Source organism: Primulina tabacum, chromosome 10, assembly GCF_025594145.1.
Source record: "Primulina tabacum isolate GXHZ01 chromosome 10, ASM2559414v2, whole genome shotgun sequence".
NCBI lineage: Eukaryota > Viridiplantae > Streptophyta > Magnoliopsida > Lamiales > Gesneriaceae > Primulina > Primulina tabacum.
The window spans coordinates 1,034,990-1,058,809 of NC_134559.1; the positions used below are offsets into that span (position 1 = coordinate 1,034,990).

General features: G+C 42.6%; 3 protein-coding genes across 3 annotated transcripts; 2 read left to right on the plus strand and 1 right to left on the minus strand.

Moving 5' to 3' along the window:
- Positions 1-4,611: 4,611 nt before the first annotated feature.
- Positions 4,612-5,853, plus strand: LOC142505966 (uncharacterized). The gene is made up of 2 exons (XM_075619102.1): positions 4,612-5,606; positions 5,723-5,853. Exons 1-2 carry the CDS (start codon positions 4,745-4,747, stop codon positions 5,851-5,853), a joined length of 993 nt encoding a protein of 330 aa, XP_075475217.1. The 5' UTR covers positions 4,612-4,744.
- A 4,910-nt stretch (positions 5,854-10,763) lies between these two features.
- Positions 10,764-12,761, minus strand: LOC142505967 (uncharacterized). Its single transcript, XM_075619103.1, has one exon. It carries the CDS (start codon positions 12,759-12,761, stop codon positions 10,764-10,766), a length of 1,998 nt encoding a protein of 665 aa, XP_075475218.1.
- Positions 12,762-22,712: 9,951 nt separating this feature from the next.
- On the plus strand, positions 22,713-23,015 carry LOC142505969 (ethylene-response factor C3-like). Its single transcript, XM_075619107.1, has one exon. It carries the CDS (start codon positions 22,713-22,715, stop codon positions 23,013-23,015), a length of 303 nt encoding a protein of 100 aa, XP_075475222.1.
- The last annotated feature ends 805 nt before the right edge of the window (positions 23,016-23,820 follow it).

Consider the following 23,820-nt stretch of genomic DNA (forward strand, 5'->3'; position numbering starts at 1 on the left):
GTAAAGACATAAAATGACATATCCAATTTCAGTTGTTTATATGTATACACATTTGTCACATTCACTGAATTTAAATCCACTTTCTATCATGGCTTTATCAAATTTTTCGTGTCATTGCTTTGGCGCTTGTTTTAAGCCATACAGAAACTTCATTAGTTTACAAACCTTGTTTTCTTGCCCAATCGCAGAAAACAAGCGATGGGACATTAAGCCATACAGAGATTTTCATGACTTAATGTCCCATCGCTTTCTTTGCATGTAGGAATTTCTTTTGTGCATCTGTCTTTTCTCATGCAATATATCTATCAGTCGGTCTTATTTAATTTTGTACAATTAACTTTGGCCCAACGCTACATGGTATAACACCGTATGATAAAAAGGGATTATGCGGTCCACACACACACACTATATACACACACACACACACACATGGCCAAAGCATGCTCTCTCTATGCATGTATGTGTGTTGTCAGAGAGAGGCATGCAGGGAGGAGGTGACAGCTTAGGGCCTAATGAAAGGAACAAAGGCTCTGTATTTCATTCAATATCGACCGAATATATATAATTTCACCTCAAACCAAATTTAAAAATTTATTATGAATTTCAACAATATGTAAATAATAATAAAACCAAATTGCGTGGGTTCGACTGATGGGTGGGATTTATAGATATATTGAAAATAAAATGCATATGTTTAATGTAATAATTGAGGTGACTGATGGATCTGATTAGGCCATGCATGACCGATATATATCTATCTATCTCCTCGACAAACTGCTACCCATTTAATAAATAATTCGTCGACACTGGGAACAAAGGCCTAAGCATAAGAAGTTGACAAGAGTGGAGTGGGGGCAGGGAGGGTTTGTCTCATTTCCTCCAAAAGTGAGTAATAATAAATATATATTACAGAGTAGATAAAAGATTTATTTATGCGAGTGGTGAATCATTTTGTAATCGATTGCTTTATGATTGAGCTATTATAGATGTATATATATATATATATATATATTAATTTATTATAACATTAAACAAGTAGAAGTATGTACTGAATACGACTTTCAACAAGGAGAAGAAAATAGCAGCAACCTTTTTGGGACCTCCTCCCGTATATATTATATAATAATCGGGTTATATTTTTTAAATATGTTAGGTTGGTAAGTTTTGTTGTTATTCACAGCTCTATAATTTTTATAGTATTAATTAATTAATTAAGTGGTTCTGATTGAGGAAGAGAAGAGCAATCAATCAGGATGAGAGAATAGAACTGCACTTGTATTTCTTGTCTCTCCCACTGCCCTAGGTAATTTAAATCAAGGACCCCCCCAACAATAATAATCCATATATATATTTATTCAGGACGAACCCGACATTTAATCGACTATATATAATAATTTAGCAAAAAGAAAGAAAAAAAAAAAAAAAACTTTTTCGATGTATTAGTTAAGTTTGAGCTAAAATATATGTTCATTGAATATCGGGGGTGAAAGGGGGGGCCTATGCGAGTAGAGACTGATGTTATCCTTCACGAAATTAAAGTCGCTGACCGTATTGTCTACCCCGCCATTCAAAGCTCGCCATTGTGCTTCCAACCCCACCATATTATTATATATTAATCAAATGAAATTTTTTAATATTAAATACTCTGGTCCTGGTATAAGATTAAATCGATTGAATATTTGAATTTTGTAAAATTTTTTGTTAAAATATTTTAATTAGAAGGTTAATTGTGAAATGAAGACTTTTGGACATGTAATTTATGAACGTACGTACAGCATGTTGATGAGATTCATAAATAGTAACTTAATGGACAGTAACCACACCAAATGCTACAATGGGGTTACCTCTATTTATTTTATTGATTAAAAGTAGTCTTAATTTCCAACTTTATTCTTTACTTTTGTGGACCCAAAATTCAAATTGTAGAGATTTATTTAAATGGCATTCAAAGTCACTATTATTTATTTATATGTTCATAAAAGAGCAAGGGATGCTGCTCTTTGTGTATATATATATATTTATTTATTTATTTTTTTTACTTTTGGCCAAATAATTTTTTTTTTATACTTTTGGCCAAATAATTTATAGACAAAAACTTGTATGAGACAGTCTCACGGATCGTATTTGTGAGACGGATATCTTATTTGGGTCATCCATGAAAATGTATTACTTTTTATGCTTAGAGTATTACTTTTTATTATGAATATCGGTAGGGTTGACTCGTTTCACAGATAAAGATTCGTGAGACCGTCTCACAAGAGATCTACTCTAATTTATATATGATGGATTTTGCCGAATTGCAAACTATTGTTTGGCTGCTTCTGTTCTCCTGGTTTTGAAATGTAATCAGCCCCATATTGGAAACACATGGGTACTTGGCCCTAGGTATCATTAATATTTTTCGGGCCGGTCCTTCACAGTCAAGGCCCAACCTAGCACCATTATTGCCTAGGTCGTCGGAACGACTTTTTAAAATTATATATTTTTATAAAGTTGATAGATTTGTACAAACTTTCATGTAATTGTAAAAACGTGGATTCCTGTAAATTTTTTATAAGATTTTTACCAATCTATGAAATTCCATAGATTTTATAACTTGAACAATGTTGAAGATGACGATGATCAAATATAAAAAAAAAAAAAACTGAACATCATAGTATATCGACCAATGATATCATATATTTTTACCCTAATATGTTATTTTAAACACAAAATGGCAACATTTTTTTAAAATAAAATCAGCAAAAAAGTAACATTATTGTTTGAATTTTTCAAAAAACAGATTAAAACAAATTATATCATTAAACTCCTATGAAGTCGTACAATTTTTATCATAATGTATTCATTTATTTTTTTAATTTCACCAACTAAATAAGCGATTAAAAAATTTAATCATTATGATCCAATATTTTAATAAATTAATTTTACTACTGTGTAAATTGTGATATTTTTTAAAAAAAGTAAACATAAAAATACATTTAAATGCGGGAATCAAAATGGTGGAGAGAAGATGTTTGAAAATTAGATAAATAATAGAAAGAAAAGAATTTAATTAAATTAATTATGAACTTATATTAAATTTTGATGGTTTTATTTCATATTTATTATTATATAACTTTTCATTATTGATGCTACACGAAATTCAGGTGATAAATCTGCCCGGGTGAACACGTTAGTATGAGAGGATATCCGCTACTTTCGCGTCCACACCAATAAATCTCGGGGTCGCCACCTATGTCACGAATTGAGGTTAGAGGTATCGAGGGATACCCAACAAAAAAAATCCTCCACTCTCAAATTAGCAAACACCCCAAAATATGTACTCTCAAAAGCTAGATACTTATGGAGCATATAATGAGATAATGTGAATCCCCCCTTAAAATGGTGGGATGGCTCCTATTTATAGGCTTCCTAGTTGAACCATGAGCTTAGATTATCTTGGGCTCTCTATTGGGCCTAATCCTTAATTTATGGCCTAATCCAATCTCCACACAATTAATTATGCCTAACTTACAAAAATAAACAATTTTTTAGACTAATACCCATCATAAGCCCCCCACTCTGGAACACCTACATTTTATTGAAGGTGATCGAGAGTAACAATTTATTAGAAGAAAAAGCTTCCTCCTACGCTCCTAATAAAATAACAATACAATAACTTAAAAAACTTATTCTATCATTTGCTTTAATTTTGCAATTAGGTTGAGCCCTACTCCCCTATAAAAGGGGCCCACACGCCTCACTCCTCTCCTGATCTTCCGCCGTCATGTCAGGTATCCTCTCTGCTCTATTCCCTTTCTTTATGGGTCTTTGCTGCTGGTACTATATTATACTATATAATATATATTACAAATGCTTTTCCTTTATGTATTCGAATTTGTGCTCCATGAAATAATAGTCTTTCTTCTTCCTTCCATTTGCTTTACTGTTCGTAATCTTGTGAGGCTCCCGGGGACTCTTTTTCTGTGAACATCACCATAGAGCAAAGAAATACGTACAGTAAGCCACCATTTTTGGGAAAACTCAGGCGACTTATATGTCGCAAGATGGTCCGACCAAGGCTTCGGCCCTGGTTCCAGGTGGTGCTATGCTTTTGTGGGTTTGAAATAACCGGAAATCTTAAAAAGATCTCATGCAATCCATGCGTATCTGTGAGCCTCGTTCTGTATATACTGGTGAGAAGTCATCTTCGCTGCTACTCAGCCCAGCAGATGCTAGTAGAACCGATCTTACGGAGCTGCTCCAATCGGGGTGCACGGATTCGAGCAGAGCCGCTGCGCTGGCGACGGTACTGGGCTGGTGCAAGGGTATTGGGTTGGTGCAAGGGTATTGGGCTGGGCTGGTGCAAGGGTATTGGGCTGGTGCAAGGGTATTGGGCTGGGCTTTATTTATGTAATGGGTTTGAGTTGGGGTGGTTTGGGCTAGGGATTGGGTTGGGTTGTTGCAAGGGTATTGGGCTGGTGCAAGGGTATTGGGCTGGGCTTTATTAATGTAATGGGTTTGAGTTGGGGTGGTTTGGGCTAGGGATTGGGTTGGGTTGGTGCAAGGGTATTGGGCTGGTTTGATTCATTTGGGATAGGGATTAGACTGAGATTATTTGTGGATTGGATTTGGGTTGGGGTATTGACTAATCTTTACAACATGATACGGGTTGTGCACCTAATGCTACTTCTCTCGGGTTATCTGATAAATTTTTAAACTTCTTGCAGGGTGCGCGCCTCGTGGTAAGGAGTACTCTTTACTAATGGCTAGTCGTATGCACAAATCTTCCCTTTCGAGTGATTTTAGTAGGGGTGAAGCTTCAGATACTTACTCTTATCACTCTGACACTCCGTCCCTCTTGAGCGATTTGGGTTCTTTGGGTGACCTGACCCTCCTTGGTGACTTGGGTTCTTTGGGTGATGATGTTTTAATGGATGATCTCGAGAGTTCTTTCCCTCCTATCCCTCAAGTGCCATTACCTTGCCCTCGTGGTTCCTCGTTTGGTGATAATCCTGACCAAGAAGTTATTCCTGAGGACCTAGATCGGAGCCTTCTGACTCCTCAGGATGTGAAGTGCTTGAGTGGTAAACTGAAAATCTCCTCTGACTATGAGTTTAAGGCTCCTAGCTTGGGGGATTCTTATCACAACCCACCCGCAGGGTATTTTACCGTGACCCTTGCCCATTTTAATAGCGGGTTTTCCATTCCTCCTCATTCCTTACTAGTCGAGGTGACTCGTACCTTAGGTGTAAGCTTCAGTCAATTGTCCCCAAACTCACTTACTTATTTTCTGGGATTCTGTCATCGAGCAAACGAGTTTCAAATTCAGGCTACTACTTCTTTGTTCCATTCTCTTTTCTCAGTACGATGCCTTAAACCTGACTACTCCGTCTACTTCCAACCTCGTGCTGGTTTCAAGTTCATGGTCAGACTACGCTCGACTCGAGGGGATTGGCGATCCCACTTTCTTTTTGTAAAGGATAGTGGTTGGGACGTACCTTCAACTTGGAGCTCTAGTTGTAGTGTTGTGAAAATGAGAATGATTCATCGACATTTGCAAGTTCAGTGCCAAACCCTGGGGTTTTTTGATTATATATTTGATCCTAAGAGTTTGTTAACCCGCGGTATCTCTTTTGTTGCTTTAATTGCCTTTTTGCACATCGTTGATTTTCACTATTTTTAACTTTTACGTTTGAGTTATGAAATTTTAATGCTTCATTGCCCCCTATTTTTCTTGTAGGGTTGCGCGTGAACTTGGCCACCCTTCAGGCTCGCGAAGACACTATGGGGAGGTCTCTTTCTATCGGAGAGAAGAAAAGAGTTGATGACCGGCGCTACCCTCCCGCTCCTCGATCTTCTATCCCTTCTTAGGGGTCAGCACCCCCAGTCTGGTCGTGGAGGAGGGTCTAGCTCTCAAGTTCGTCAGGGGCCTCATCCTATGTCCACTGACAACCATGCTTCTGGAACTGTTATGGATAAAAGAAAGGACCAGTATACTAGAGGACATGACGATGGCAAGAGGAAGGGCGAAGTGGCCACCCCACCAAACTTTAAGAAAGGTCGTGGAGATCCGATATCGTCTTCTCGAGGCTCTCAGAAGAACTCTCTATTCTTGGAAGGAGTTAATGCTAAGGAGAAAGTGGGGTCTTTTTGGGATATAGATGACCCTGATATGGGATGGAGAAAGGGGAGGGAGATGATATGTGATCATGACATGGCTCATTTGGTCCCTCAGCCCCCTGCTGCTCAATCCCACTGCCTAGCCTTGATAGGTTGCCAGGTGCTTTCCCCGCCCCTCAGTGACTTTTCTGTAGGGACGTTTATGTGATGTAACCAACTGTCTCTTGCTTTTCAGGCTGTGTCTCTGGCTTGTGCTTATCAGGCTCGAGAGAAGAGAGGTCGAGCTGAGGAGGCTCGATTTCGCCGAGAGCTCTCCCAATTAAAGGAAGAAAATGAACGTCTTCGATCGGAGAACATGAAGTTCCAAGACGATCTTTCTTTCTTGACAAAGAAATGTGAAGAAAAGACTAGATATGATGAGGAATTGCGTAAAGAGCTCGGTTCCCTCTATGACAAACACCATACCGAGGTGAAGACTGGCGGGATGTTCTTGGCTTCTAAGACGGGGAAGTCCTTGGTGACGGGTGTTGAGGAGAAGGCACTAGCAGCCTTTCGTGCTTCTTCGGCTTATGCTGATGAGGTTTACAGTCACGCATTTGGTCTCCGTGACGAGGTGGTGCGAGACTGTCGTCTCCAGCTCCGCTTGACAGGTTTGGTTCCTGAGGAGGTGATTATGAGGATTTCACCTCATGTGGCAGAGTTGGATGACACCGCTCAGGTTGACCCTCTGCCAGAGTTTCCTCCAGCGGGGGATGTTGACTGCGAGGTCATTGGTGCGCTGCACTTGCTCCCTACTGACGAGGCTATCGAGGATGGATGATTTTTGCCTTCGCCACTAGACCTGTCTGAGCTTTATTCTAAGATCGTACTTTTGCATAACTATTTTGCTTAGTCGAAGTTTATTTTGATTACTATGTCATATGGGCATTAATTTTCGTTTTTTTTTTATCATGCTTTATGCTTGCTGCTTAATTAAATATGAATTTGGGCATAACTAAGCCTCTGTGGTCTCGACGGGAAGTTATTACCCTAGCGTAGGTATCCCGGGACTCTATTTTGGTGACCTCTTATAGTGTCTGAGCACTTTCCCGCTGGGCTGGCCAAGCCTCTTATGCTTGGGTGGCTCTCTATGACATCTTGGGTCTCGCGATGACTTTCGCGCGCGTTACACACATTTTTTTTCTTGGTTCTTTAATTAAGTAAAACGAAAAGACGATAATTGCAAGGAAAACTTTTAAATTTATTGATAAACGTAACTCAGGTAATAACATCATGTCACTGACTGCTCTTTAAGTAAAAACAAATAGAAACACGTAGTCTATACGTAAAATTTCTTTAAGTTCGCAATGTTCCACGTTCTTGGTAAGGTCTTCCCATCTGGTTGATGAAGACGATATGCTCCTCCTTTGATTATCTCGATTACTTTGTACGGGCCTTCCCATTTTGGATCGAGTTTACCTATCTGCCGCAAGATTTCTGCCCTCCTCAAGACTAAGTCCCCTACTTGAAATGACCTATGCTTAACCTTGTTATTGTATGCTCTGGCCATTTGCGCTCTGTTCCTTTCTGCACGGAGTGATGCCTCTTCCCTAAGCTCTTCTATGAGATCCAAAGATAACCTCATCGCTCTTTCATTATCCGCTAGAGTATAATTCTGGACTCTCATGGAAGGTTCTCCTATTTCTGCGGGAGCCACTGCTTCTGCCCCATAAACCAAGTTGAAGGGTGATTCTCTGGTAGAGGTGCGTGACGTAGTCCTATAAGCCCAGAGGGCACTCGGCAGTTCATCCACCCATTTGCCTTTGGCCGCTCCTAATCGGGTTTTGAGGTGCTGCAAGATAGTACGATTTGTAACTTCCGTTTGTCCATTCGCTTGGGGGTTTCCTACGGAAGTGAAGAATTGTTTGATGGAAAACCCCTCACACCACTTTCTTAATTTGGAACCTGAGAATTGTGCTCCGTTATCTGAGACGAAGGCTTGTGGTATTCCAAACCTACAGATTATATTCTTCCACACAAAGTTTATTACGTCTCTTTCGGCTATCTTAGCTAAAGGTTCAGCTTCTACCCACTTTGTGAAGTAATCGACGGCCATAAGAAGGAACTTTCTCTGCCCAGTAGCTATGGGAAATGGTCCCACGATATCCATTCCCCATTGTGCAAAAGGCAAAGGGCTTTCTAAGGGTTGCAGGAGCGTAGCTGGCCGATGATTGATATTCGCGTGTTCTTGGCATGTACGACAGTGTCTTACCAACTTTTCTGCGTCACGCCTCATTGTGGGCCAAAAGTACCCTTGTCGCAGAGCTTTATGGGCCAATGCCCTTCCTCCTAAATGATTCCCACAAATTCCTTCGTGAATCTCTCGAAGTACGTAATTAGCATTACTGGGAGCAAGACACTTCAAGTATGGTAAGGAGTAGCTCCTTTTGTACAACTCATTATCTACTATTGTAAATCGAGCGGCTCTTATCCGAAGCTTTCGGGCTGTAGAAGGATCTTGTGGTACGCTTCCTTGTACAAGGAAACTGATGATTTCATCTTTCCAGCTCGGTTCACCCTCTCCAGTGCACAGAATGTCAAGAGTTGGTCCCTCCGCCTCTTCCTTAGTAACGACTAGAAAAGTGACCCTTCTACTGTCAATATTTGTCATAGAACTTGCCATCTTGGCTAACCTATCTGCTACTTCATTCTGGGCCCTGGGTATCTGCTTTATCTCATAGTTCTCTAGACGCGAGAGCGGCTCATTAACCCGGAGCACATACTTGGCCATTTTCTCCTCCTTAGCCACATAAGTCCCTTGAAGTTGGTTAACCACAAGCTGGGAGTCACTGTGCGCTATCAACCTCTTTGATCCTGCAGCTAAGGCTAGCTTTAATCCTACTATAATAGCCTCGTACTCTGCTTCGTTATTTGATTCCAAAAATTGAAGCCTTATGGAATACTGAAACTTGTCTCCATGAGGATTTTCTAACAATATTCCGGCTCCACTTCCTGATGCAGTGGAAGATCCATCAACAAACAGTGTCCAAGTGGGGCTGGAACATTCTGCCTCCATTATCTCCATTTCTACTATGAAATCTGCCAGAACCTGGGCCTTGACCGCCGGGCGCGGTTGGTACTCCAATCCGTACTCGCTCAACTCCACCGCCCATTTGACCATCCTACCACATGCCTCAGGGCTGGAGAGTACCTTCTTCAAGGGATGGTTGGTCAACACTACTACTTGATGAGATTGGAGGTAAGGACGTAGTTTCCTTCCTGCAATGACTAGTGCTAGGGCCAATTTCTCGATATTGGTGTATCGAAGTTCTGCTCCCTGCAATGTTTTGCTCACGTAATATACTGGCTTATGCTCGCGTCCTTCCTCTAAGGTTAGCACTGCGCTGACTGCTTCGGACGAGACTGCTAGATAAAGGAACAACGTATCTCCTTCACACGGTTTTACAAGTAAGGGTGATGTGGTTAAGTACTTTTTCAAGCTGTCGAAGGCTTGCTGACACTCGTCCGTCCATTCGAATCTACTTCCTTGTCTGAGCACTTTGAAGAATGGCAGGCCTTTATCTGCCGACCGAGAGATGAATCGATTAAGACCGGCGATCCGTCCTGTTAACTCTTGTATTCCTTTCAACGTCTTCGGAGGAGACATGTTTAAAATTGCATTGATCTTCTCGGAATTAGCTTCTATCCCTCTAACTGAGACCATATAACCTAGGAATTTCCCTCCTCCGACCCCGAATGTGCACTTTTCGGGGTTCAACCTTATTTTATACTTTCTTAGAATGCCAAAGCATTCTCTGAGATCTTCGGTGTGGGTTGAGGCCCGTATGCTCTTGACAAGCATGTCGTCTATATATACTTCCATGTTGTGCCCGATTGTTTTTTCAAACATCTTGTTTACCAACCGTTGGTAAGTTGCCCCTGCGTTCTTTAATCCGAATGGCATCACCTCGAAGCAGTAAATCCCTCGATCAGTTACAAAGCTTGTTTTTTCCTGATCCTCGGGTGCTAGCCGAATCTGATTGTAGCCTTGATATGCATCCAAGAAGCTGAGCATGTCGCACCCGGCGGTGGAGTCGACCAATGAATCAATCATTGGCAACGAGAAAGAATCCTTAGGGCATGCCTTATTCAGATCAGTGAAATCTATGCACAAACGCCACTTGTTTCCTGGCTTCGGAACGAGCACGACATTTGACAACCACTCTGGGTACATGACAGGGCGGATGTACTTAGCTGTTAATAGCTTCTCTACTTCTTCACTGATATGTTTGCTCTTCTCGAGACCGAACGTTCTTTTCTTTTGTTTAATTGGTTTTATCTTTGGATCTGCTTTGAGTTTGTGGAGTGCATACTCCTGGGGTATTCCGGGCAGTGCTTCATCTTTCCAAGGCAAACACATCTGCGTTATTTCTTAGAAAAGTTGTCAGGGCTTCTTCTAAATTAGTTGGCAGGCCCGTTCCAACCTTGACCTTGCTCTCGGAATTTCCTGGTATTATTTCTATACTTTTCAGTAATTCTGCGGCTTTAAGTCTCTCGTCTCTTCCCGATTTGCTCTCAACAACATGAACCTCGCTGTTTTCCGGATGATGCTCCAACTTCTTCTTACTTCTGGGTGATGAGTCCTTTGAGGCAGCCTGCTTCTTTCGGTGATTTGTTGTCCCCTACAAGGTGATGGCATGACATTCTCTCGCCAATCGGCTATCACCGGTTGCCTCCCCTATTCCTCCGTGTGTGGGGAACTTAAGTTTCATGTGATACGTAGAGCCTATTGCCTGAAACAAATTTAAGCTAGGCCGTCCCAAAATAATGTTGTATGCTGACGGAGACTTAACTACGAGAAACCTCACCATCTTTGTGGTTCTTAGTGGGTAAGACCCCAAGGAAAGGGGAAGCGTAACCTCTCCTAATGCCTCAACTACCTCCCCCGCAAATCCAACTAGAGGGGTATTTACCGGGGCTAGTAGGGCATTGTCAATTCCAAGTTTTACAAAAGCGCTATAGAAAATGATGTCCGCAGAACTTCCTGAATCTACTAGTATCTTTCTCACCCAGAAATTGGAAATGGTGGCGGAGATGACTAAGGCGTCATTGTGTTCCCCACGAGGGAACTCTAGATCACTGTCACCGAACGCCATATCTTTCTTTGACTGGACTATCTCGAGCATGGTGTGCGATATGGTATTGACCGCAGATGGAAGTTCTTGCACCGCTGCGCGAACCAAGGTTTTTCTCGCCCTGTTTGAATCCCCACATGCCGGGCCTCCAGAAATTACTGCGATGACTCCTCCAGTAGGCAGGTTCTCCTCTATCCTTTCGGGTCGTTTCCCTTGGTCCTTGTTCCCTCTCAGAGGTCTGGGCTTGCGCTGGAACTCTGGGCGCTTATTGTCCTGCTGATTTCGTGACTTATCCACGAAACTACCCAAGTATCCTCGCTTGATGAGTTTCTCTATTTCTGCTCGCAGGACAAAACAGTCTTCTGTGGTATGGCCTTTGTCCTTGTGAAAACGACAATACTTGTCAGATTGCTGTCTTTTCGAGTTCTCTTTCATAGGGCGTGGGGGCTGCAAAAGACCTTGCTTCTCGGCTACTACTAATATGTCCGTCAAGCGTGAGTTCAGCGGGATGTGTTGGAGATGAGGGCTCTGAGTTACCCGCCTTTCTTCTTTCTTGTCTCCAAATTTCTCATCCTCTCTCTTTCTTTTCCCAAGGCAACGAGGTTCTACTGCTTCTTCGATGCGAATATATTTTTCTGCTCTTTCAAGTAATTCTTCTAAAGTGTTAGGGGGTTTTCCCGCTATTGACTCTTTGAATCTCCGGTGACGAAGGTTTTGCTGCATGATTCCTGCCAGTAAATCGTGATTGACGTGCGGGACCTCATGAACGGCCTGAGTGAATCGCTGTACGAACTCTCTTAGGCTCTCTCCCTCTCTTTGGACTATGGTGAACAAATAAGATGCTGTCTTGGGATATTTCCTATTAATGGAGAATTGTTGAAGAAAACGTCTGGTGAGTTCATCCAGGCTGCCTACTGTCCCCGGGGGTAGCTTGTTGAACCAAGTAAGGGCTTGTCCTGATAGGGTAGTTCGAAAGATTTTACAGTAAGCAGCATCGCTGATGTCATAAAGGTCTGCCTTAGCATAAAATTTGTCGAGGTGATCTTGTGGATCCCCTTCTCCTTTATACTCAGGTAGGTTTGCTATCTTTAATCCAACCGGCAGCATTTCTGCTAGTACAGCTGTGGTGAAAGGGCTACGTCGTGCAGGTGAAATTGCAATTGTGACCTCTTCTCCTCTCTTGGCGTGGAGTTTCTGATAAGAAGGAGGTGCCTGGCTATGAGCCTCGTCATCTTGGAGTGCAGTCCCTTTCTTTAGGTTTGTCGGCGGCACGTCGTTGGTCCCGACTACCTCTCTCTCTGGTAAGATTCTCTCTGAACGATGCGAATGGGCTCCTTCACCGTGCGCTCCCCTGCTCTCGTTGTACTGCTGCCGAGTTGCGAGGTATCGCGCCACGGCTTCGGCTGCAGCCCTAGACGCTGCTTCCTCCATCATCACCTTCAGAACCTCGGACGTGATCAGGAACTCCTCCTGCTGTGGGCGAGCTGGAGGAGGGCGCCCATGCTCCTCTGGAGCGTCATGAGTCGTACGCGACTGTGTTTGCATTCTCAGTGATCAGGTGGCAGGTGTTCCCACAGACGGCGCCAAACTGATGCTACACGAAATTCAGGTGATAAATCTGCCCGGGTGAACACGTTAGTATGAGAGGATATCCGCTACTTTCGCGTCCACACCAATAAATCTCGGGGTCGCCACCTATGTCACGAATTGAGGTTAGAGGTATCGAGGGATACCCAACAAAAAAAATCCTCCACTCTCAAATTAGCAAACACCCCAAAATATGTACTCTCAAAAGCTAGATACTTATGGAGCATATAATGAGATAATGTGAATCCCCCCTTAAAATGGTGGGATGACTCCTATTTATAGGCTTCCTAGTTGAACCATGAGCTTAGATTATCTTGGGCTCTCTATTGGGCCTAATCCTTAATTTATGGCCCAATCCAATCTCCACACAATTAATTATGCCTAACTTACAAAAATAAACCATTTTTTAGACTAATACCCATCAATTATAAAAACTTTGGTGCATGCAAGGGGAGGGGGTGGTGCAAGCGGTGTCCCCCAACCCAAACGCCCAAATAACCCCGTCTCCACTCCCCCAACCGAACAAAGATATATAAAAGTAATTTTTTGATAACTTTTTTTGGTAATTAATGGGGTGACCCAATTAAAATTTTTGAAAAAGACAAGAAGTTGGTTACCTTTCACTTATTCATGAGTCTGAATGTGTCATTGCATGTGAAACTGTCAATATTATGATGCTAGTGATAGAAGGATTCCCCATTATAATATATAATTCTACAATATTAGATGGAGATCTTTGTCGATTGCATATAAATTTAAGGTTTCCGTGTTGATTTTGCTTGTAACTTATATTCTTAAGATGGTCTAATAAGCTTTTCTTTAAACTAGCTGACACTGCTGTTGGGATTATTGGCTGAACCAAGAGCGAACCATATATCACAGACTGAGGAGGAATGAAACGTACGTAACTCTTTTATAGTGAAAAGATTGTCATCAATCTCTTGAATAAATTTCTAGGTCTCTTTATATATAGAAATTTGGTACATGTTTATCAATTGAACAATGATACTCACGGGAAATTTAGGGTCCGATTCACGCAAGCGTCACTAATCCAGACACGGGCTTCAAAATTACCCTGAGCCTGAAATCACAAATAAGACCGTTAGGAGGGGGCCATGAGGGTGTCCCGGCGTAGCCCCTCCGACGCTCAAGTCAGAGACTGAGGATATATGGGGGGAGCAGCTAAGGGCGCTGCTGAAAACAATATAGTAAATGAATTATCATACGCTCAAACCTGATATTTATAGGAGAATACCTGGGCTTGTCATGGGCCAGTCACCTGTGGGACCTCAAAGATGGGCCGGGAGTTTGGGCCGGATCTTGAAAGGTTCATCCCTGGGGTATCACCAGTCTCCCCCTCCCAAGTCGAACTGAATCGTAGGTTCAAAGTTCGATTAATTGCGTTGTTCTCGGTCTACCGGGTGCGAGTTGTGCATTTTCTTCCAGCCGTTCGTCACTGCCGCACGCTCGCCCCTCGCCGAGTCGCACTGCCGCGACGCTGCCCTCGCCTCAACCGCCAGCTTCGCCAGCACGCTGCTACACCCTCGCCAAGCGCCTCTCACCCTCCTGCCATGCACGCGCAGCCGCGCACACGCTCGTCCTCGCCGAGCACTCCTGCCGGGCGCCCCTGCCGAGCGCGCCTCGCTCGCCCACAGCAGCTCGCCCACCGCGCGCCTGCCACGCTCGCCCCCAGCAGCTCGCCCACCGTGCGCCTGCCCCATCTGCCACGCTCGCCCACCATGCGCCTGCCCGTCTGCCACGCTCGCCCACGGCAGCTCGCCCTCACCCCCAGCTCGCCCACCGAGCACCTGCCCCGTCTGCCACGCTCGCCCACTTCAGCTCGCCCTCACCCCCAGCTCGCCCACCGCGCACCTGTCCCGTCGTCCACGCTCGCCCACAGCAGCTCGCCCTCACCCCGAGCTCGCCCACCGTGCGCCTGCCCCGTCTGCCACGCTCGCCCACAACAGCTCGCCCACCGTGCGCTCGTGCCTGCTCAGCGGACGTCAGCCCGTCGCCTCGCCCCTCGCCCTCATGCAGCCTCGCCCCTAACTCCCCAGCGCGCAGCCTCTCGCCCTAGCACTGCCCTCGTGCTCGCCCAGCCACCACCGCCACACTCGCCCCTCGTAAGCCCCGCCCAAGCATGTTGAGATTTTTATTTCGAAGAGGTTACAATAGAGATATTCACTTGTGAATGATTGTTTCTGAAAAAATTATGGGGGCGTTGCCCCCACACCCCCATGACCTGACCGGGCAGGTCGATCCCCGCGACCTGACCGGGCAGGTCGATCCCCGTAATTTTCGCAGCGGCAACATTGTTCGTTAACGACAAACGAAATAAATTTCTCTAACACAGTATGCCCTCGTCGCCCCCATCTTCAAGGTCCTCCACTAAACTTTTGAAGGAAAATAATTTATACTTCCCCGCGCCCTTGAATCCTCTACAAAAATAGTCCTTAGCAGGAAAAATAAAAACTTCAACCTCCTCACCCTCTAACTCCTCTGCTAAATCGGGCCTTAACAGGAAAAATCAAACTCTCACCTCAGCATCCATAACTCCTCTGCTAAGCCGGACCTTAGCAGGAAAAATAAAAATTCCTCACTCTAACCCTCTAAATCCTCTGCTAGGCGATGCCTTAGCAGGAAAATAAAATTCAACACCTCCACCCCCTAACTCCTCTGCTAGGTGATACCTTAGCAGGAAAGTAAAAACTCACCACCTCCACCCTCTAACTCCTCTGCTAGGTGATACCTTAGCAGAAAAATAAAAATTTAACACCTCCACCCTCTGACTCCTCCGCTAAGCCGAGCCTTAGCAGAAAATAAAAATTCAACATCTCCACCCTCTAACTCCTCTGCTAGGGGACACCTTAGCAGGAAAATAAAAATTCAACATCTCCACCCTCTAATTCCTCTGCTAGGGGACACCTTAGCAGGAAAATAAAAATTTATCACCTCCACACTCTGCTCATCTACTAGGCGATGCCTTAGTAGGAAAATAAAAATGTACCACCTCCACCCTCTGCTCCTCTGCTAGGTGACACCTTAGCAGGAAAATAGAAATTCAACATCTCCACCCTCTAACTCCTCTGCTAGGGGAGACCTTAGCAGGAAAATAAAAATTTATCACCTCCACCCTCTGCTCATCTACTAGGCGATGCCTTAGTAGGAAAATAAAAATTTTTCTCCTACCCATCTCTGCTCCTCTGCTAGGCGATGCCTTAGTAGGAAAAATCAAACTTCAGTCTCCTCACCCTCTGCTCCTCTGCTAGGCGATGCCTTAGTAGGAAAATAAAATTTTTCTCCTACCCATCTCTACTCCTCTGCTAGGCGATGCCTTAGCAGGAAAAATCAAACTTCAACCTCCTCACCATCTGCTCCTCTGTTAGGCGATGCCTTAGCAGGAAAATAAAATCAACACCTCCACCCTCTAAATCCTCTGCTAAGCCAGGCCTTGCCGGGCCTTAGCAGAAAAATAAAATTCAACGCGCCCACCCTCTAACTCCTCTGCTATGCGATGCCTCAGCAGGAAAATAAAATCAACACGTCCACCCTCTAACTCCTCTGCTAAGCCGGGCCTTAGCAGGAAAAATCAAACTCTCACCTCATCATCTCATAACTCCTCTGCTAAGCCGGGCCTTAGCAGGAAAATAAAATCAACACCTCCACCCTCTAACTCCTCTGCTAAGCCAGGCCTTGCCGGGCCTTAGCAGGAAAATAAATTCAACGCGCCCACCCTCTAACTCCTCTGCTAGGCGATGCCTTAGCAGGAAAATAAAATCAACACCTCCACCCTCTAACTCCTCTGCTAAGCCGGGCCTTAGCAGGAAAATAAAGATTCCACCTCGTCATCCTTAAACTCCTCTGCTAGGCAACACCTTAGCAGGAAAATAAATATTCTCCACCCTCACCCTCAAACTCCTCTGCTAGGCGACACCTTAGCAGGAAAATAAAATTTTTCTTCTCCCCAACTCTGCTCCTCAGCTAGGCGATGCCTTAGCAGGAAAATTTATTTCTCCTCCTCCACTCTGCTCCTCTGCTAGGCGATGCCTTAGCAGGAAAAATTTAACTTTTTCCCTCCCCCCCCCCCCTCTTCTCCTCTACTAGGTGCAGCCTAAGTAGGTAAAATTTAATTCATATAATCCCCATAATACAAGAACAACCATGAACTTAATATAAGAACTTGGCTTTATTAAATATCAACTGATAACGTAAGACAAATTCAGGAACGAAATACATCAAAAATGAAGTAAAGATATTCTCTAAGGTGGTAAGCGTTCCCATACCTCTTTAGAGCCTTACCCAGCGCATTCTCCAACTTTCCTCTCTGCTCCTCTTGTACCTCCACAGGACAAAGTTACCCACTTAGAAGCTTCTTCGAATGACTCTACAACTGCAAGACTGAGCTCAAGCTTCCATGCGAATGCTCGTGACCTCTCTTTTCTTCTTCCTTCACGATTCTTTCATAACAACGACGTGCGACTTTTTGGTCCCCGCACAGGACTCCAACTCCTTTTCCCACAGGAAACTTAAGCTTCTGATGATAACTGGAAGCTACTGCTCTAAAATCCTTCAGGGCTGGTCGTCCTAGAATTCCATTATACGCTGACGGGGTATCTACTACAGTGAAGGCTATCATCTTTGTTACCCGCCGAGAATCAGTCCCCAAGGATAGGGGAAGAACAATCTGACCCAAAGGCAAGATGACGTGTTCTGCAAACCCATACAGCGGGGTGGATATCAGCTCAAACTCAAATCCTCCCATCTTCATTTGATCCAACGTGCTCTTGAACAAGACGTTCACGGAGCTTCCATTATCAATAAATATTCTCGCCACATCATAATTGACAATGGTGGTCGTTACCACCAAGGCATCGTTATGTGGAGTCACAACGCCTCGGAAGTCTTCCAGCCCAAAGCTGATGACGGGGTCTTGTTGTAAGTCTGCACCCCTAGATATCTCAAAGTTCTCCAACCTTCTCCCATGTGCCTTCCGAGCTCGCCCAGAGTCTCCATCAGTAGCACCCCCCGAGATCATATGAATCATTCCTCTCGTAGGGTGGTTATCCTCATTCATTCCCCTCCTCGGTTCGACGAGCTCCTGAGGGACATCTTGACATCGACCTTCCCCTCTCTGCTCCCCGATCCTCTGATTTATCCATGGAGGGCCTTGACCACGCCTAGGGGGCGAGCGAGACCTTTGTCGACTCCTGAATGAGGATCCTTCTCGTCTATCCCGTGAAGGCAATCTAGCACTGCACCCAACCCTTCGTGAATTCTCCCACCTCCTCGCGGGCTCCCTCACCTCCATCACCTCGTCACGACTCCTATCCAGGGGAACATGTGATGAGAATTGTCCTCTACTTCTAGTTCTGTCTTCCTCTCTTTCCCCCGCACCCCTCTTCCTTCCTCCTTTCTCCACTCCCTCAACTCTACTTCCTCCGTTCCGGTTCTCCATCCTTCTGTACCGTTGGACATCTTCCAAGTTTACATATTTCTCAGCTCGAGCCAACAGTTCATCATAGCTTGACGGGGGCTTCTTGACCAGCGACTTGAAAAACTCCCATCCCCTCAATCCTTGTGTGAAGGCACTTATCATGATGTCAGGAGTAGCCGCTGGTATTTCCAGCGCTGCACTGTTGAAACGCTGGACAAATTCTCGTAAAGTTTCATTCTCTTGCTGTTTCATCACGAACAGGCTCAAATAATTTTTCTGGTGCCTCTTGCTGCTAGCAAATCGGTGCAAGAAGGCAGCTGAGAAGTCCTCAAAAGAACGTATAGAGTTGGGCTGCAAAGTATTAAACCACTGCTGGGCTGATCTCACCAACGTGCCCAGAAAAACCCTACACCTGACTCCATCTGAATATTGTGCAACAGAGCCGCATTCTCAAATCTCCCCAAATGCTCTTCGGGGTCGGTATGTCCATCATATTCTCCAACATTCGGTTGTCGGAAACTCGGGGGAAGTCCTTCTTTCAGAATGGCAAGCGAAAAAGGACTTCCTTTCTTGGGGGCCGGCGCTCTACTTCCCACCTGTTGTCTCAACATCTGTACTTCCTTCCACATCTCTCCAATATCTGCATTCCATTCGCTTGGGAGGGGCTGGGTCTCTTCGATTCTGCTCTGCTGGCCCTCAACATTTTCCTCTCGCTCCTGGCGAGTGGCCTGCTCTTCAATGAACACAGATTATTGGTTCCTCTTCATAGCCTCATCTACTGTCCGAGTGATAAATTGACCCAACTGCTCTAGGGTCAAGTTCCCCACATTTTCATTAGGACGGGGTTGCTCGACCCTGGTCTCTTGACGAGGTTGTTCAGTTTTTGTCTCCTGATGGGGTTGTTCCTGCCTCGCCTCAGCATGAGACTGTTCGGGTCCCCTCTGAGGACGCGATGACGCTGAGTTAACTCTTCTACTCCCTCTCCTCCCTACCATCTCTACGTCTCAACTCAAATGTTCCCACAGACGGCGCCAAATGATACTCACGGGAAATTTAGGGTCCGATCCACGCAAGCGTCACTAATCCAGACACGGGCTTCAAAATTACCCTGGGCCTGAAATCACAAATAAGACCGTTAGGAGGGGGCGAGGAGGGTGTCCCGGCGTAGCCCCTCCGACGCTCAAGTCAGAGACTGAGGATATATGGGGGGAGCAGCTAAGGGCGCTGCTGAAAACAATATAGTGAATGAATTATCATACGCTCAAACCTGGTATTTATAGGAGAATATCCTGGGCTTGTCATGGGCCAGTTACCTGTGGGCCTCAGAGATGGACGGGGAGTTTGGGCCGGATCTTGAAAGGTTCATCCCTGGGGTATCAAACAACATGAGCTGGATTTTGGTTATATATAAATCACTCTCGAGCCGACATGATGACCCAATGGACCATATATATATTTACCGATCGATCTTCATTTTCATGTATGGACTCTATGAAAATCAACTGTGCTTATGAGGACCATATAAATCATACTAATAAATACTTTGAAATTGGGATAAATATTGTCCCCATCTTCAAACTACGAAACGCCTTGTTCGAAATGAAACTAAATGCCATTAGCCCAAAAGCGTGACATTTTGTGGCCGTTTTGATGCCTATGATCGGGCCATAAATTTAAGAAATTTCGATTTTAAATAGTAATAAAAAATGGAAATTTCAAATATGATTGTTTATTTTATATATTGACATTGTTGTCAAGAAAATGAAGCTTTAGTTCCTGTCAATATGCACGAGTTTTGACGCAGCTGGGATTTGTCGTTTACTATCGGCGGTTTCTAGAAAAATGGATTCACTTTCGTAAACACATGATAGGTACGTTCCAATAACTTGCATACACATTTTCATATCAAATTTTATTTCTTCATACGTACGGTCTTCCCAATGACAGCCTACATATCATATATGTGCCCAACAACTAACAATATCCATGTTAATTACTAGTCTACATTAGGGGTGCAAATGCTGGACTCAAGCTCGGTCAAAATTCGAGAATGGGCTTGAGTCGAGTTTCGATAGTTCGATCAAATAAACTTAAGTATAGGATTTGTACGTCAAGTTATGTGGAATGGACTTTTAAACTGTTTATATATTAAACAAATTGTATATGAACCCGTGACATATGAAGTACGTACTATAGGATATATCATAATGATTTATGACATGTGTACAGTGTTTTGCCATATCCACTATCTAACTATACAGAGGGACGTTTTTGAACTAATAATCATCCGTATATTACATTTTAAATGCTATATCACAATTTAACGAAATAAATAATATAAAATTGTCCACCAATTATAGCCTATTTGATATCACAGTTCCAAGTTTGAAACAAAATTTTTGTTTAATTTTTTTATTGATAAGTAAATGTAATAGTTCACTGCTCTTTCTAGAGAGGCTCGTTTTTACGTCTTGTTTGATTGAAATTTTGGAAGTTTAATTATTGTAATTCTTTGAATAATTAATGAAATTGCATTTTTTTTTTTTAATAAAAAAAAATTGGAAGAAAATTTCGAGTTGGAAATTCAATTGATTATAACAGACTATTCCAGGAAAAAAAAACCAGCATGCTCCTTCCTCATTGATCACGGCAAAAGAAATGTTAGAAAAAGTGAGGTTATGATCTGTCAAAAATAATGGCAGACCAGCTAACTGATTCATATTTACTTACGTTGTTATACAAGATAGCTCTAATATTTTATGTGATATTATTGATTCTTTTTGGTTTCCAATTTGGTGTCCTAATTATCTTTTGAAACTCCATGTCATTTCGTAGAATCACTTAGCTTATAAATAACTCAACTGTGCAATAGATGTACTCCCAAATGTGACTGGCCAGCTCTAGACATCAACTTTTTGGCCATTGGCATCCGCCGAGAAACTAAATTCTTCCCCGGCATCACACCTCAAAAAGTTTAATTATTTATAAAATAAATCATATTACTATACATAAATTAAAGCTATTGGAATTATATATATCATAACGCTTTTTATTTCTCAGTAGCTCTTCATCTTTTAACACCATTCATTTTATATATATCCTCAGGTATATATATCGACATGCATGTCAAGAACCTTGGATCTATCTCTCTTCTGATTTTTCAAAATATACACGCTGTTACTATTTTTTATATATGTTTTGTCCACATGACATCAAATTTTTAAATCCGTCTAGCTCTAACCATAACTCATGCGAGATATTAGAAAATGAATGCATGCATCGAGAGCTTTTGTTTGAATTGAAGCCTCTTAATGCAAAGGAGCATACTATAATTAAGATGCAAGATGCTGCCTCAACTGGAAACAAACTTATTTCTTTCTCACCTTCTCTTTTCTTCATCATAGTCAAATGGCTCATTCCAAATTAAATGGATTCAAACTTAGGGCAACCATAATAGTCGTCTCCCACACACACACACACACACACAGAGACATATATCTAATTTTTATTTTAATATATTGATCGGTTTCTTGGGATGAATTTGAAATCCATTCAACAAAAATTCCTTCGAATAAGTTTAAAATCCATTTCATTCAATTACAACCTCGATATTATAATAAAATAATTACTTTCGTAATTTATTCGGATGAATAGAGTTGTACTATTTGTCAAAAAAATCTCTTGCTCTGCTCTGTGGTTCCAAAGTTGAAGAGGGCTACTACATTTTTGTTTTTATATTATTTTTGAAAATCAAGAGGGATACATCATAGATCAGACAATGAAGCCTAGGTCTACGAAATAGGCGAATTATATAATTAAAGTGGGTCCCTTTCTTAATAAAGAAGGTAGGGTGGCGTCCGCCGACGGAAGAGGACAAGACAGGGTCAAGGTCTTGACTTTATATCTCCACGGGGGTGACGTTTAATTTATTATTATTATTAAATAAAATATATACACAACACAATACAAACCTGAGGACGTTATATTTAAAAACACATTAGATTAAACATCTATTAATATTTCACGGGGTTTAACACAACTTTGATTTCCCCAGTTCTCACACTAACTAAAAGTAAAACTAAAAAATAAAATAAAATAAAATCGATATGCTGATTTAATTTATTTAACTTAAAAATGAAAAAATGTCGAGCACCAAATTTAACTGATCCAGGGAAGGTTAGAGTTTGGTCCATGTTCGCCATTAAAGATAAAACTTGCTAATAAATAAATGTTTGGCTCTTTCTATTAATTAATTTTTATAAATGATCCAAATAGGATCAAAATACGATATGAAAAATTGTTTCACACAGATTTTTTGCCTAAAAAAACCCAATTTTGCAAAGACGGAAGCCAACAAATAATAGTTGTCTAATAGAATCTTGGATTCTTTATACTATAAATTCCAAAACCTTTGATCACTCTCGTCTCTTCCCCCACCATTCCACACCTATGTCTCTAACTTTTTGGGCCACAAAATGGATTCTTCACCGTTCAGAAAAGAAGATATCTCTAAAGAGATTGAGTCGTTCAGTATTTTCAACCCACCTGAAACTTCCCCATCAGACACAGCTGAGAAATCAGAAATTAAAACTGAAAAACGATATCTCGGTGTTCGAAAACGGCCATGGGGGAAGTACGCAGCAGAGATTCGGGATTCCACCAGGAATGGAGCTAGGGTTTGGCTCGGAACATTCAGTACAGCAGAGGAAGCAGCATTGGCTTACGATGAAGCCGCGTATGCCATGCGTGGATCCACGGTCCCTCTCAACTTCCTTTAGAACAAGTAATGGAATCACTTGAGAAGATGAATTACAGTTACAAAGAGGGCTCGTCACCAGCTAAAACCCTGAAGGAATCACACAAAGTACTAAGTGCGACCACGAAAACACAAAGGAATGGTAAAAAGAAACGAGTCAGTCAAGAAGAAATGGTTATTCTTGAAGACTTGGGATCTGAGTTGTTGGATGAGCTTTTATCCCAGAGTTCAACTACCAGTAAGTGAAATACGTACACAAGATTGATAGTTTGATAGTTTCTGTTAGGATTATTTTGTCCGACGGATGCTACAAATAATAAGACTTTCTGTATAGGATGTAAAACAATAAATTTGTGTTTTATCATAATTAAATGTTGTGCCAGATGTTACAACATTTCGGACAACATCTATATGCAGCGAAAAATTAACTTTTATAACACAAATTGATTTGAAATAAATAGATTGACAAGATTAAATATGCACAAGTATTAATACTTGTGCGGTGCCTTATGGCAAAAATTAATCACTAAAGAAACCAAATCGTTTACAAAAACCTAACACTAGTGATTATGACAAAAATCAATTTCCTCAACAAGTTGAGAAAACAAATGCTTTCTAAAAAACAAACAACCAGAATAAAACTAAAACAAGAAAGCAAAAACTTGATCCCGGAAACCACTATCAACTAGATGCAATCTTCAGTCAACATCAGTTACGGATGTTGTCTATAGATGTTGGCACCATTCAACTTAACACGGGAATCACCACTCCAAACAGCAACGGCTTCGAGAATAATTTTTCTCTGTAAATCTCTGCAACGTGTGTGT

Coding starts and splice junctions, on each gene's coding strand:
- LOC142505969 (XM_075619107.1), top strand. CDS start 22,713: ATGGATTCTTCACCGTTCAGAAAAGAAGATATCTCTAAAGAGATTGAG.
- LOC142505967 (XM_075619103.1), bottom strand. CDS start 12,761: ATGCAAACACAGTCGCGTACGACTCATGACGCTCCAGAGGAGCATGGG.
- LOC142505966 (XM_075619102.1), top strand. CDS start 4,745: ATGGCTAGTCGTATGCACAAATCTTCCCTTTCGAGTGATTTTAGTAGG. Junction 5,607..5,722: donor TAAGAGTTTGTTAACCCGCG/GTATCTCTTTTG, acceptor TTTTTCTTGTAG/GGTTGCGCGTGAACTTGGCC.